Source organism: Oryctolagus cuniculus, chromosome 5 (assembly GCF_964237555.1).
Source record: "Oryctolagus cuniculus chromosome 5, mOryCun1.1, whole genome shotgun sequence".
Taxonomy (NCBI): domain Eukaryota; kingdom Metazoa; phylum Chordata; class Mammalia; order Lagomorpha; family Leporidae; genus Oryctolagus; species Oryctolagus cuniculus.
In genome coordinates this window covers 96,755,191-96,769,647 of record NC_091436.1, presented here as the reverse complement: position 1 = coordinate 96,769,647, position 14,457 = coordinate 96,755,191, and the positions used below count along the sequence as shown (strand labels likewise).

The 14,457-nt window shown below is 38.9% G+C and overlaps 1 protein-coding gene across 11 annotated transcripts in view; it reads left to right on the top strand.

Moving 5' to 3' along the window:
* Positions 1–14,457, top strand: part of SENP6 (SUMO specific peptidase 6) — a 140,046-nt gene that overhangs the window by 84,815 nt on the left and 40,774 nt on the right. For all 11 annotated transcript variants that reach the window (XM_070073879.1, XM_070073877.1, XM_070073878.1 and 8 more), the window contains one exon: positions 11,768–12,155. In XM_070073879.1, coding sequence (XP_069929980.1) covers positions 11,768–12,155 — 388 coding nt within the window. The remainder of the gene's footprint in view (positions 1–11,767; positions 12,156–14,457) is intronic.

Below are 14,457 nucleotides of genomic sequence, written 5' to 3'. Positions count from 1 at the left end.
GGTAGTTGATCCAAACTCAAACCTAGGCACTCCAGAATGTAATGCTGATGTCTCAAGCGGTGTCTTAATTGCTACACCAAATGCCTGCCCCCTAGTTGATCTTTTCATCATAGTACAAGAAGAGACTTAGAAAAGTTATTTAGGCAACTTTTTCTGCTTTCAATAGACTATTTTTACCTGTCAAAAACAATTTTTTTTTCTCAAGGAATTATCGGTGCATCCCTGGCAACACATTTCCTAATAAATGTTCACAACCAGAAATTTCCTGGAATAATTTTAAATTTACAGAAAGTTGAATTTAGTAGAAAGGGATAGCCCAGATAATCTTCACCCAGATTCACCAGTTCTTCATATTTGCTTTGTTGTCCACCATCCATGTGCTTTCTTCCCTCTTTCATTCCCTGCCCCTACGTGTGTGTGTGTGCATGCACACACGTGTGTTCGTGCACAACATTTGAATGTGTTACAGGTTTGACAACCATTTACCACTTAATACATTATAGTATCTTTTCTTTAAAAAAAAAAAAAAAAAAAAAAAGATTGACGAGGCTGGCACTGTGTTGCAGTGGGTTTAAGCCCCAGCCTGTAGCGCCAGCATCCCACATGGGTGCCGGTTCATGCCCCAGCGGCTCCTCTTTCCATCCATCTCTCTGCAATGGCTTGGGAAAGCAGCAGAAGATGGTCCAAGTCCTTGAGCCCCTACACCTGCGTGGGAAACCTGGAAGAAGCTCCTGGCTCCTGGCTCCTGGACAGCTCTGGCTGTTCTGGTAATTTGGGGAGTGAACCAGCAGAATGGAACACCTCCCTCTCTGTGTCTCTACCTCTCTCTGTAACTCCGTCTTTCAAATAAATAAAATAATTCTTAACCAAAACAATAAAAAGATTGCAGAGAACATTTTCCTCTAAAGTCAAAGTTGAACTACTGAAATCAGAAAATTAGCATTGATCCAAAATTACCATGTAGCCCATGAACACCATTGAGATTTCACCAAAATAATGTGCTTTATGAGTATAGGATCCAATTCAAGATTAGGTGTTGCATTTAACTGCCATGAGTCTTTATAGTCTTTCTTAATCTGGAATAATTTCATAGTTTTCCCATCATTCATAACCTTGATATTTGTGAGAAATATTGGCCATCAACTTTGTTAATCAAATTAGGTGTCTAATTTTCATGATTTATGCATTTTTCAGGAATGCTTCAAAAGTGATGCTATAGTCTTCTCATTGGATTATATCAGATGTGTGATGTTCAAGCTCCTATCAATGAACCATAGTTAAAATATTCTGGTTTTGGACTGTAAAGTTAATAGAATTTCTATATTCATTTATTGATAAAACTTATAAGGCAGAACTTTTCTTATCACTTTACTTATTCATTAATATTTTAAACATGGATTCATACTTTACTCAAAAATAACTGTCATTACTTATTTTGACACATTACTTATTTTGATTGTCCTAGACTTAGTCAACTAACATGGATGTCCTTTCAGTTTGGCATCTCTTTTTGATATAACCACATCATTCTTTGAACATTTTTTTAAGATTTATTTATTATTTAAAAGGCAGAGATACAGAGAAGGAGAAAGAGAGACATCTTCCATCTGCTGGTTCACTCCCCAAATGGCTGCAAAAGCTGGGGCTGAGCTAGGCTGAATCCAATAGCCAGGAGCTTCTTCTGGGTCTCCCTTATCAGTGCAGGGGCCCAAGCACTTTGGCTATCTTCCCTGCCTTCCCAGGCATGTTAGCAGGGAGCTGTATAGGAAGTAAAGCAATGGAGACTCGAACCAGTGACTGTGTGGGATGCCAACACTGAAGTGGAGGCTTAAGCTTCTTTGCCACAGCACCACCCCCTGAACACTTTTTTTTTTAACTTTTATTTAATGAATATAAATTTCCAAAGTACAGAATATGGATTACAATGGCTTCCCCCCCATAACGTCCCTCCAACCCGCAACCCTCCCCTTTCCCACTCCCTCTCCCCTTCCATTCACATCAAGATTCATTTTTGATTCTCTTTATATACAGAAGATCAGTTTAGCATACATTAAGTAAGGATTTCAACAGTTTGCTCCCACACAGAAACATAAAGTGAAAAATACTGTTTGAGTACTAGTTATAGCATTAAATCTCAATGTACAGCATACTAAGGACAAAGATCCTACATGAGGAGTAAGTGCACAGTGACTCCTGTTGTTGACTTAACAAATTGACACTCTTGTTTATGGCATCAGTAATCACCCTAAGCTCTTGTCATGAGCTGCCAAGGCTATGGAAGCCCCCTGAGTTCACCGACTCTGATCATATTTAGACAAGGCCATGGTCAAAGTGGAAGTTCTCTCCTCCCTTCAGAGAAAGGTACCTCCTTCTTTGATGACCCATTCTTTCCACTGGGATCTCACTCATGGAGATCTTTCATTTAGGTTTTTTTTTTTCCCCCCAGAGTGTCTTGGCTTTCCATGCCTGAAATAGTCTCATGGGTTTTTCAGCCAGATCCGCATGCCTTAAGGGCTGATTCTGAGGCCAGAGTGCTGTTTAGGACATCTGCCATTCTATGGGCCTGCTGTGTATCTCACTTCCCATGTTGGATCATTCTCTCCCTTTTTTATTCTATCAGCCAGTATTTGCAGACACTAGTCTTGTTTATGTGATCCCTTTGGTTCTTAGTCCTTTCATTACGATGAATTGTGAACAGAAATTGATCACTGGGACTAGTGAGATGGCATTGGTACATGCCACCTTGATGGGATTGAATTGGAATCCCCTGGTATGTTTCTAACTCCACCGTTTGAGGCAAGTCAGCTTGAGCATGTCCCGAATTGCACATCTCTTCCCTCTCTTATTCCCACTCTTATAATTAACAGCGATCACTTTTCAGTTAAGTTTCAGCACTTAAGAATAATTATGTATTGATTACAGTATTCAACCAAACATATTAAGTAGAACAAACAAAAAAAATACTAAGAGGGATAACATATTAAGCTGCTTATCAACAGTCAGGGTGAGGGCTGATCAAGTCACCGTTTCTCCTAGTGTTCATTTCACTTTAACAGGTTTCCTTTTTGGTGCTCAGTTAGTTGTCACCTATCAAGGAGAACAAGTGGTATTTGTCCCATTAGGATTGGCTTATTTCACTCAACATAATGTTTTCCAAATTCCTAACAGGGATCACTTTTCAGTTAAAATTTAAACACCTAAGAACAATTGTGTGTTAATTACAGAGTTCAACCAATGGTACTAGAACAAAAAAAAAAAATATTAAAATGGATAAAGTATTACATTGTACATCAACCGTCAGGACAAGAGCTGATCAAGTCACTGTTTCTCACAGTGTCCATTTCACTTCAACAAGTTTCCCCTTTGGTGCTCAGTTAGTTGTTGCCAGTCAGGGAGAACATACGATATTTGTCCCTTTGGGACTGGCTTAATTCACTCAGCGTGATGTGTTCCAAATTCCTCCATCTTGTTGCAAATGACTGGGTTTCGTTGTTTTTGACTGCTGTATAGTATTCTATAGAGTACATGTTCCATAATTTCTTTATCCAGTCTACTGTTGATGGGCATTTGGGTTGATTCCAGGTCTTAGCTATTGTAAATTGAGCTGCAATAAACATTAATGTACAGACAGCTTTTTTGTTGGCCAATTTAATTTCCATTGGGTAAATTCCAAGGATTGGGATGGCTGGGTTCAATGGTAGGGTTATATTCAGGTTTCTGAGGAATCTCCAGTGTCCCTTTTCCCCCACATCCTCTCCAGCATCTGTTGTTGGTAGATTTCTGAATGTGAGCCATTCTAACTGGGGTGGGGTGAAACCTCATTGTGGTTTTGATTTGCATTTCCCTGGTTGCTAGTGATCTTGAACATTTTTTCATGTGTCTGTTGGCCATTTGGATTTCCTCTTTTGAAAAATGTCTATTGAGGTCCTTGGCCCATCTCTTAAGTGGGTTGTTTGTTTTGATGTTGTGGAGTTTCTTTACTTCTTTGTAGATTCTGGTTATCAACCCTTTATCAGTTCCATAGTTTGCAAATATATTTTCCCATTCTGTCGGTTGTCTCTTCACTTTCCTGACTGTTTCTTTTGCAGTACAGAAACTTTTCAATTTGATGCAATCCCAAATGTTAATTTTGGCTTTGACTGCCTGTGCTTCTGGGGTGTTTTCCAAGAAGTCCTGGCCGGTACCTATATCTTGCAGGGTTTTTCCAATGCTGTCTAATAATTTGATGGTGTCAGGTCGTAGATTTATGTCTTTAATCCATGTTGAGTGGATTTTTGTGTAAGGTGAAAGATAGGGGTCTTGCTTCATGATTCTGCACGTGGAAATCCAATTTTCCCAGCACCATTTATTGAATAGACTGTCCTTACTCCAGGGATTGATTTTGGATCCTTGATCAAATATGAGTTGGCTGTAGATGTTTGGATTGATTTCTGGTGTTTCAATTCTGTTCCGTTGGTCTATCCATCTGTTTCTGTACCAGTACCATGCTGTTTTGATTACAACTGCCCTGTAGTATGTCCTGAAATCTGGTATTGTGATGCCTCCAGCTTCGTTTTTGTTGTACAAGATTGCTTTAGCTATTCGAGGTCTCCTGTGTCTCCATATAAATTTCAGCACCATTTTTTCCAGATCTGAGAAGAAGGTCTTCGGTATCTTGATTGGTATTGCATTGAATGTATAAATTGCTTTTGGGAGAATAGACATTTTGATGATATTGATTCTTCCAATCCATGAGCATGGAAGATTTTTCCATTTCTTGGTATCCTCTTCTATTTCTTTCTTTAAGGTTTTGTAATTTTCATCGTAGAGATCTTTAACGTCCTTGGTTAAGTTTATTCCAAGGTATTTGATTGTTTTTGTAGCTATTGTGAATGGGATTGATCTTAGAAGTTCTTCCTCAGCCATGGCATTGTCTGTGTATACAAAGGCTGTTGATTTTTGTGCATTGATTTTATACCCTGCTACTTTGCCAAAATCTTCTATGAGTTCCAGTAGTCTCTTAGTAGAGTTCTTTGGATCCCCTAAATAAAGAATCATATCATCTGCAAAGAGGGATAGTTTGAGTTCTTCCTTCCCAATTTGTATCCCTTTAATTTCTTTTTCTTGCCTAATAGCTCTGGCTAAAACTTCCAGAATTATATTGAATAGCAGTGGTGAGAGTGGGCATCCCTGTCTGGTACCAGATCTCAGTGGAAATGCTTCCAACTTTTCCCCATTCAATAGGATGTTGGCTGTGGGTTTTTCATAGATTGCTTTGATTGTATTGAGGAATGTTCCTTCCAAACCCAGTTTGCTTAGAGTTTTCATCATGAACGGGTGTTGTATTTTATCAAATGCTTTCTCGGTGTCTATTGAGATAATCATATGGTTTTTCTTCTGCAGTCTGTTAATGTGGTGTATCACATTGATTGTTTTGCGCACATTAAACCATCCCTGCATACCAGGGATAAATCCCACTTGGTCTGGGTGGATGATCTTTCTGATGTGTTGTTGCATTCTGTTGGCCAGAATTTTATTGAGGATTTTGCATCTGTGTTCATCAGGGATATTGGTCTGTAATTCTCTTTCAATGCTGCACCTTTTTCCGGCTTAGGAATTAAGGTGATGCTGGCTTCATAGAAAGAATTTGGGAGGACTCCCTCTTTTTCAATTGTTCTGAATAGTTTGAGAAGAATTGGAGTCAGTTCTTCTTTAAATGTCTGGTAGAATTCAGCAGTGAATCCATCTGGTCCTGGGCTTTTCTTTGTTGGGAGGGCCTTTATTACTGTTTCAATTTCTGTCTCAGTTATGGGTCTGTTTAGGTTTTCTATGTCTTCCTGGTTCAATTTAGGTAGGTTGCATGTGTCCAGGAATCCATCCATTTCTGATAGATTTCCCTGTTTGCTGGCATACGAGTCCTTGTAGTAATTTCTGATGATTCTTTTTATTTCTGTGGTGTCTGTTGTTACATTTCCTTTTTCATCTCTGATTTTATTGATTTGGGTCTTTTCTTTTTTTAGTTAGTTGGGCCAATGATGTGTCAATTTTGTTTATTTTTTCAAAAAACCAGCTTCTCGCTTGGCTGATTTTTTGTAATGTTTTTTTTTTTTTTTTTTGGATTCAATCCTGTTGTTTTGTTCTCTGATTTTAATTATTTCTCTTCTCCTACTAGATTTGGGTCTGGTTTGCTGTAGGTTTTCTAGATCCTTGAGGTGAATTGAAAGCTCATCTATTTGGTGCCTTTCCAATTTCTTGATGTAGGCACCTATTGATATAAACTTTCCTCTTAACACTGCTTTTGCTGCGTCCCATAAGTTTTGGTATGTAGTGCTGTTATCCTCATTTACTTCCAGAAAATTTTTCATTTCTCTTTTAATTTCTTCTATGACCCATTGTTCATTCAGGAGCATGTTGTTCAATCTCCATGTGTTTGCATATGCTCTAGGGATTCCTGAGTTGCTAATTTCCAACTTCATTCCTTTATGGTCTGAGAAGCTGCATGGTATGATTCTCATTCTTTTGAATTTGCTGAGACTTGCTTTATGGCCTAGTATGTGGTCAATCCTAGAGAAGGTTCCATGTACTGCTGAGAAGAATGTAAAATCTTTAGCTGTAGGATTGAAAGTTCTGTATATATCTGTTAGATCCATTTGGGCTATAGTGTCGTTTAAATCTACTGTATCCTTGTTGATCTGTCCTATTGATCTGTCTATTTCTGAGAGTGGATTATTGAAGTCCCCCAGTACTATTGTATTGGGGTCTAAGTCTCCCTTTAAGTCCGTTAACAAATTTTTTAGATAAACTGGTGCCCTGTAGTTAGGTGCATATACATTGATAATTGTTATATCTTCTTGTTGTATTGATCCCTTAATCATTATATAGTGTCCCTCTTTGTCTCTCTTAACAGTTTTTGTGGTAAAGTTTATGTCGTCCGATATTAAGATGGCTACACCCGCTCTTTTTGCATTTCTGTTGGCATGGTATATCTTTTTCCAGCCTTTCACTTTTAGTCTGTATTCATCTTTGTTGGAAAGATGTGTTTCTTGTAAGCAGCAAATAGATGGGTTTTGTTCCTTAACCCAGTCAGCCAATCTGTGTCTTTTAACTGGACAGTTGAGGTCGTTAACGTTCAATGTGACTAATGATAAGTGGTAACTTTGTCCTGCCATTTGCCAAAGATAAGTTCTAATATATGCTTTGAATTCCCTGTGATCTTTTGCTGTGAGGTTTCCTTCCTTTACCTTCTTTCATATTGATGACCATGTTTCTGTGTGTAACACATCTTTAAGCATCTTTTGCAGGGCTGGACGAGTGGCGACAAATTCTTTCAATTTCTGTTTGCTATGAAATGTCTTTATTTCACCTTCATTCACAAATGAGAGCTTTGTAGGATATACTATTCTGGGCTGGCAGTTGTTCTCTCTTAGTACCTGGGCTATACCTCACCATTCCCTCCTAGCTTGTAGGGTTTCTGATGAGAAGTAAGCTGTGAGTGTGATTGGATATCCTCTGAGAGTAATCTGACGTTTCTGTCTTGCACATTTTAGGATCTTTTCTTTATGTTTCACTGTGGAGAGTTTAATTACAACGTGTCATGGTGAGGATCTCTTTTGGTCGTGTTTATTAGGGGTTCTGTGAGCTTCCTGTACTAGGATGTCTCTGTCCTTCTCCAAACCTGGGAAATTTTCTGCTAATATCTCACTAAAAAGGCCTTCTAATCCTTTCTCCCTCTCCATGCCTTCAGGAACTCCTAGAACCCGAAAGTTGGGTTTTTTAATAGTATCCTGAAGATTCCTGACAATATGTTTTATATTTTTAATTTCCTCTTCTTTTCTTTGGTCTGACTGTATCCTTTCCTGTTCTCTGTCTTCTAAGTCCGATATTCTCTCTTCTGCTTCATCCATTCTGTTTGTAAGGCTCTCTATTGTGTTTTTCATTTGATCTATTGAATTCTTCATTATGATTTCTCATCACTGTCACAGTTTCCTGTTGTACTAGTTGTTTCGTTTCATTTTGATTCCTTCTTAATATTTCATTTTCACAAGAGAGATTTTCTATCTTGTCCATTAAGGATTTCTGTAGTTGAAGAATTTGTTTTTGAGAACTTCTTAATGTTCTTATCAATTTTTTGAGATCTGCTTCTTGCATTTCTTCTATCTCATCATCTTCATAATCTTGAATTGGGGTGTCTTTTTCATTTGGGGGCGTCATGGTGACTTCCTTGTTTTTATTACCTTGGTTTTTGCGTTTGTTATTTGGCATATTGGAGATATTTGGTTTCTTCACTGTGGTGCTTTTTCTTGTTATACTATGACTCTAGATTAAGTGGACTGTCTGTTTTTGATGGAGCCTTAGAGGCTTGAGATGGGTGTGGCCTGAGAGCTCTGTTTGGTGTGCCAAAGGTGACACTCCCAGGTTAGGCGTGGTAAACCTCTCTCTCTCTCTCTCTTTTTTTTTTTGATTCAAAAGGGAAGTAATTCTACACAGCTGAACGAAGTTGGAGGTAGTTAGCAGGCAAATGATATACCCACAGGAGCCAAAGATCAGAAGCTCTTTCCCAAGGACCACACAGGGAATCTGTTCTGCCCTCAGAGTGGGCTCAAATTCTCCTGCAGTCTCCCACTGGGTTGCCAAAGTTACGGAATTGTAACGTCTCTGGAGAGTACTCAGGTGAATTCCGTGAGTTCTCTCCCCCACCGTCTCTTTTTTCACAGTCTCAGTTCAGTAGCACCACAAATTTACTAGGTCCTAATCTCCTGTTAATTCGCCCCGTCCAGAGTCAGGTTTTTCTGCTAGGCTCAGGGCCGGTGCAGACCTGCGGTCGCTCTGCTTATGACATATGTCCAAGATGGCGCCTGCCCTTTGTCTTGCTCGCCCTTGAGAGGTGAGCGGAGAGAGAGAAACCCGTGTCCGTACCAGTCACTTTTTTTTTTCTCTCTCTCTCTCTTCTTGTTAGCCCAGTGAACTCCCCCCCCCCCCCCCGGGGGTCGTTCCCTCTAGTCTCCTCTTTCTGCTTGCCTGCCGGTGTCTCGGGCTATTGAGGTTCGGCTCACCTCGCGTTCCCAGCGCTGGTGTGTTGAGTCTGCCGCTGGTGTCCCGAACTGTGGGCTCCCATGCTCTCCACGCAGGTCCACTGTGAATCACTCGTTCCGGAAGAGTTTCTTCTGCTGTTTCTTCCCGTACTCTTCCTTGAACCTGCAGTATCTCCACTTTTATTAAACTGTCTCTCCCCGGACTATCAATGTGCTCCCTTCCTATTCTGCCATCTTGCCTCCTCCTACTTTTTGGTATAACATGATGATCTATACTGATATTTTCAGTTTCAGCACTAAAGTCAAACATTTTTCCAAGGACGAAGGGAAGTTATTCAGGTACTAGTTACACTGATTGATAGTAGATATCATTGTATCTAGGCCCTCCTATGGACAAAGCTAAGAAATATGTGTCTTTGTGTGTGTGTGTGTGTGTGTGTGTGTGTGTCTGTATTTGTCTGTATGTGTATGAATATTTAATACATGTATGTGTTAAAATCCTTGAGTTTACTTTGACAACTCTTAATTCTAGTCCAACACCACAACACAGTGACTATTTTCTTAGCTTTTCCCACTTTGCATGTTTGTAACTCCCTTCTCTGACAGTGATTAGTCTCCCACTTGCCAGCCTAAGCTTGGTTCAAGTCATTATTGTCTTTCCCCACTACCTGGCTGAGGTGAAGGATCATTCTGAAACACAATATTGTTCTCCACAAAAATTTTTTTTTAAATATTTATTTGAAAGGCAAAGTTAGAGCTTCCATCATCTGGTTCACTCCCCAAATGGCTATAATGGCTGGTAGTAGGCCAGCCCAAAGCCAGGTGCCAGGAAATCCATCTTGGTCTCCCATGTGGGTGGTACTTGGACCTTTTTCTGCTGTCTTATTCAGCTGTATTGGAGCAACTAGTACTCAAACCGATGTTCATATGAGATTCTGGTGTCACAAAATGCGGCTTAATTTGCTGTACCACAAAGCTGGCCCCTGAATTTTTTTTAATACCTAAAATAAATCTTCCTTCATTTATTCTTTTATGCCAGTTGTTATTATTTTCTTCAAAGTAGCGATAAAGAATTGTAGCCAGTCTCTGTGTTATTTTCAATTCATGAACAAGTTATTTTTCTTTCCATATGTAGTCTGTGACATTCCAAACTATTTACTACTTGTAAGAAAACAAGGTATTTGAATTTAATAGAATTAAAACTTAGTAAAATTTTTTATTTCTTTATTTGAAAGGCAAAGAGGCCGATCAAGGTCTTGCCTCCATTGGTTCACTTCCCCAGTGCTCACAACAGCCTGGGCTATACCAGGCTGAAGCCAGAAGTCTAGATCTCAGTCTAGGTCTCCCCTGTAGGCGGTAGGCAGCCAACTACTTGAGCCATCACTTGTTTCCTCCCAGAATGCACATTAGCAGGAAACTGCAATTGGAAGCAAAGCAGAACTTGAATTCAGACAATGCAGTATGGGATGTTGGTGTCCTAAGCAACATCTTTCACTGCTGCATCACACACATGATGCAGAATTAAAAATCTTTAGTGTGGTAGACATTTGACCTATGAATTAAGATACCCATACCACATATCAGAGAACCTGTGTTTGAGTCCAGGCTCCTGCTCCTAGATTCCAGTTTCCCATCAGTGAAAATCCTGGGAAGCAGCAGATGATAGCTCAGGTAACTGGGTCCAGTGACATTGTCTCACTGGTGTCTCATCAGAGACAGGCTCCTTCTTACCAAGTATAGTTGGTTATTATTTATTTGTAGAAAATTGCAGATGGTAATGATTTGTACTTATTATATTATGTGAAAGTTTTCTGCTGACCCAAAGGAATAAAATTATTTAAATCAATTTTTGTTTCCAAAAGAAATTATGCTTAATGTAAGTTTTTAATGAAAATTTATACTTTACTAAAACTAATTTAACAGTATCAGTATTCTAGCTTTTAGACCACAAAATTGATAAAAATCTTTCTAGTTTTTGTCATGCAGCATTTAATACCTTATTCAGTTCAGCTGATGTATATTTTGTAACTAATTCTTGTAAACAATTCCAGAATATGTGTTTCTTAGCTGATTGAAGACATCCGTTAATAGCTCAGGATATATCTCTTCGTGTATTTTAATTTGGAGGCGTGCTTTCACTATTTTAGTGTCATTTTTATAAAAGGAAATACATGGAGCTTTCCATGAATTTTTTTCACTTAAATATATCCTGTGTTTTTATAGACAACAAAATATTGAAGCCAGGTAATACCCAGCCTGATTATCTGCTCAGATTCTTTTTTTTTCTTAAGATTTATTTACTTATCTGAAAGAGTTATACAGTGAGAGGAAGAGACAGAGAGATCTTCCATTCACCAATTTCCTCCCCATATGGCCACAAGGAGTTAGGAGCTTCTTTAAGATCTCCACATGGGTGCAGGGGCCAAAGCACTTGGGCCATCCTCTCGCTGCCTTCCCAGGCACACCAGCAGGGAGCTGGATTGGAAGTGGAGCAACCCGTTCTCTAACCAGCACCCACTGGGATGCTGGCATTGTAGGCAGCGGCTTTACTGTTTCTGACTGCAGGAGTAGATGATCTTCAAAAAGTTCTTTCCAGGCTTGTGAGAGTAAATCCCAAGGAACAGAACTTTATCCAGGATCTCATAGAAGCCATAGTGGCAAATGATGGGGAAAGAGGTAGACTTAATTTTGAGACTTTTGAGGAGGTTCTTTGATGCTAAAATCTTTTTATTTCTTCTGTTCTTTTGGAATTTAAGGTTTCTGAACAGCGTGAATGTTGTCCAAAATGTGGAAAGGAAAAAGAAAATCAGACCAAATGTCAGAGTTGTGGTATTCTTTTTCGTAATGATTTGCAAAAATCTTGCAGACAAGCTATAACTTTGAATGAATCTACTGGACCATTATTAAGAACATCAATTCATCAGAATTCTGGAGGACAGAAGCTACAAAACACAGGACTAACAACTAAGAAGTTTTATGGCAACAATGTGGAAAAAGTTCCTATTGATATTATTGTGAATCGTGATGATAGTAGACATAATTATTTACAGACTAATGGAAAAATCATTTTACCTGGGACAAAAATACCCAAAATCACAAGCTTGAAAGAAAGGAAAACAAGCTCATCAGACCTAAATGATCCAAGTAAGTATTTTATTCCCTTTGATAGTGCTTATATTAATATTATTTTTTTAAATAGTTAAACATTGATTGAATGCTAGAGTGATATTCCAGATATTTAAATGAATAAAAAAATGTACAGACAGGAGTATTTACCATAATGGGTGAATGAATGAACTTTTTTTAAAAACATAGATTACCAAAAACTAATAGACAAAAATATAATTTGTTGAAAAGGAGAACGCAGTGTAAATGTTAAAGAGATAGATGCTCGATTTAACCAAATACACTTTTATGGATTTTGCATTAGGGTCAATATCAATGATTGATATAATCAAGAAACAGTTGGATCAAAAGAATTTTTAAGAGCAAAATAAATTTCAAAATGAAATAAACTTAATTGTGTATTTAGGTAGTATCTTGAGCACAAAAATACTCCAAGTCAGTGTAAATTAAAACCATGTGGCCGTACATCCCTAATGTGAAAATCTGTAGAAATTTTTGTTCATTTTTTTTATTTGAGAGGAAGAAAGAGGTAGAGAGAGTGAACTCCAATTCAGTGGTTCATTTCCTAAATGCACCCAACAACCAGGACTGGGTCAAGTAGAAGCCAGAAGCCTGGAACTTAATCCATATATCCCACTTGGGTGACAGGGGCCCCAAGTACTTGAGCCATTACCTGTTGTTTCCAAGGGTGCGCATCAGCAGGATGCTTGGATCAGAAATAGAGCAAGGGCCGGCGCTGTGGCACAATATGGGTGCCGGTTCTAGTCCTGGCTGCTCCTCTTCCAACCCAGCTCTCTGCTGTGGCCTGGGAAAGCAGTAGAAGATGGCCCAAGTGCTTGGGCCCCTGCACCCGCATGGGAGACCAGGAAGAAGTACCTGGCTCCTGGCTTCGGATTGGCACAGCTCTGGCCACTGCGGCCATTTGAGGAGTGAACCAATAGAAGGAAGACCTTTCTGTCTATCTCTCTCACTGTAACTATACCTCTCAAATAAAAAAAAAAAAAAAAAAAAGAATGGAGCCAAGACTCAAAACCCTTACTGTGTTACATTTTGAGGTTAAACAGAATTGCAGAGAAGTCTACGTATATTCAATTATGTTCTTATTAATGTTGGCATTGTTGTTTAAACATATACTGATAAAGCAAATCAGTGATTATGTTATTGTCTCTAGAATTCAAGATTTTTGATTTTTAGAGTAAGGGGATACAAAAATAAGAGGGGCTGGAGTTGTTGCTCAGTGGGCTAAGCAGCCACCTTCAATGATAGCATCCCATGTTGGAGTGCTGGTTTGAGTCCTAGCTGCTCTGCTTTGGATCCAGCTCCCTGCTCATGTGCCTGGGAAAGCAAAGGAAGAGAGTACTTGGGCCTCCTGCCATCCATGTAGGTACCCAGATGGAATTCTAGGCTCTTGGCTTTGGCCTAGCCCAGCCCTGACGATTGTGGCCATTTGGGAAGTGAACCAGCAGATGGAAAATATCTTTGTTTCTTTCTCTCTCCCTCTGTCACTCTGCTTTAAAATAAATAGATTTTTTAAAAAATGAATAAATTAAAATTATATAGCTTTAAATTTGTGTTGAACATAGGATGAATTTATGTATTTATTCATATATAAAACTATGTGTGTCCTAGCTTTACCCACAAAAAATGTTCAAAGACAGTAAACAACCCTACTGGGTGCTTGTGTATTTGTGAGAGAAAGACAGAGATTGAGAGGCAGAGAGAGCACTTTGATCTGCTAACTCACCAGATACAGCTGAATAGTACTTCATAGTGTATATATACCATAATTTCTTGACCCAGTCAGCAGTTGATGGATATCTGGGTTGATTCTCTATCTTGGTTATTGTGAACTGATCTGCAAATAACTTTCATATGCTGATTTCTTTTGGTTTGGGTAAATTCCCAGGAGTGAGACGGCTGGATCATAGTGTAGGTCTATATTTAGATTTCTGAGATATCTCCATACTGTCTTCCGCAGTGGCTGTGCCAGTTTACATTCCCACCAACAGTGGATTAGGGTACCTTTTCCCCTAAATTCTCTCCAGCATTTGTTGTTTGTTGATTTCTATATGAGAGCCATTCAAGTGTCTGTTGGCCATTTGAATTTCCTCTCTTGAAAAATGCCTGTTCAAGTCCTTTACCCATTTCTCAACTGGATTGTTTGTTTTATTGTTGAATTTCTTAAGCTCTTTGTAGACTCTGGATATCAACCCTTTATCAATTGCATAGTTTGCAGATATTTTCTCCCACCCTATTGGTTGCCTCTTCACTTTGATGAGTTTCTTTTGCAGTACAGAAGCTTTTCAGCTTGAAGTAATCC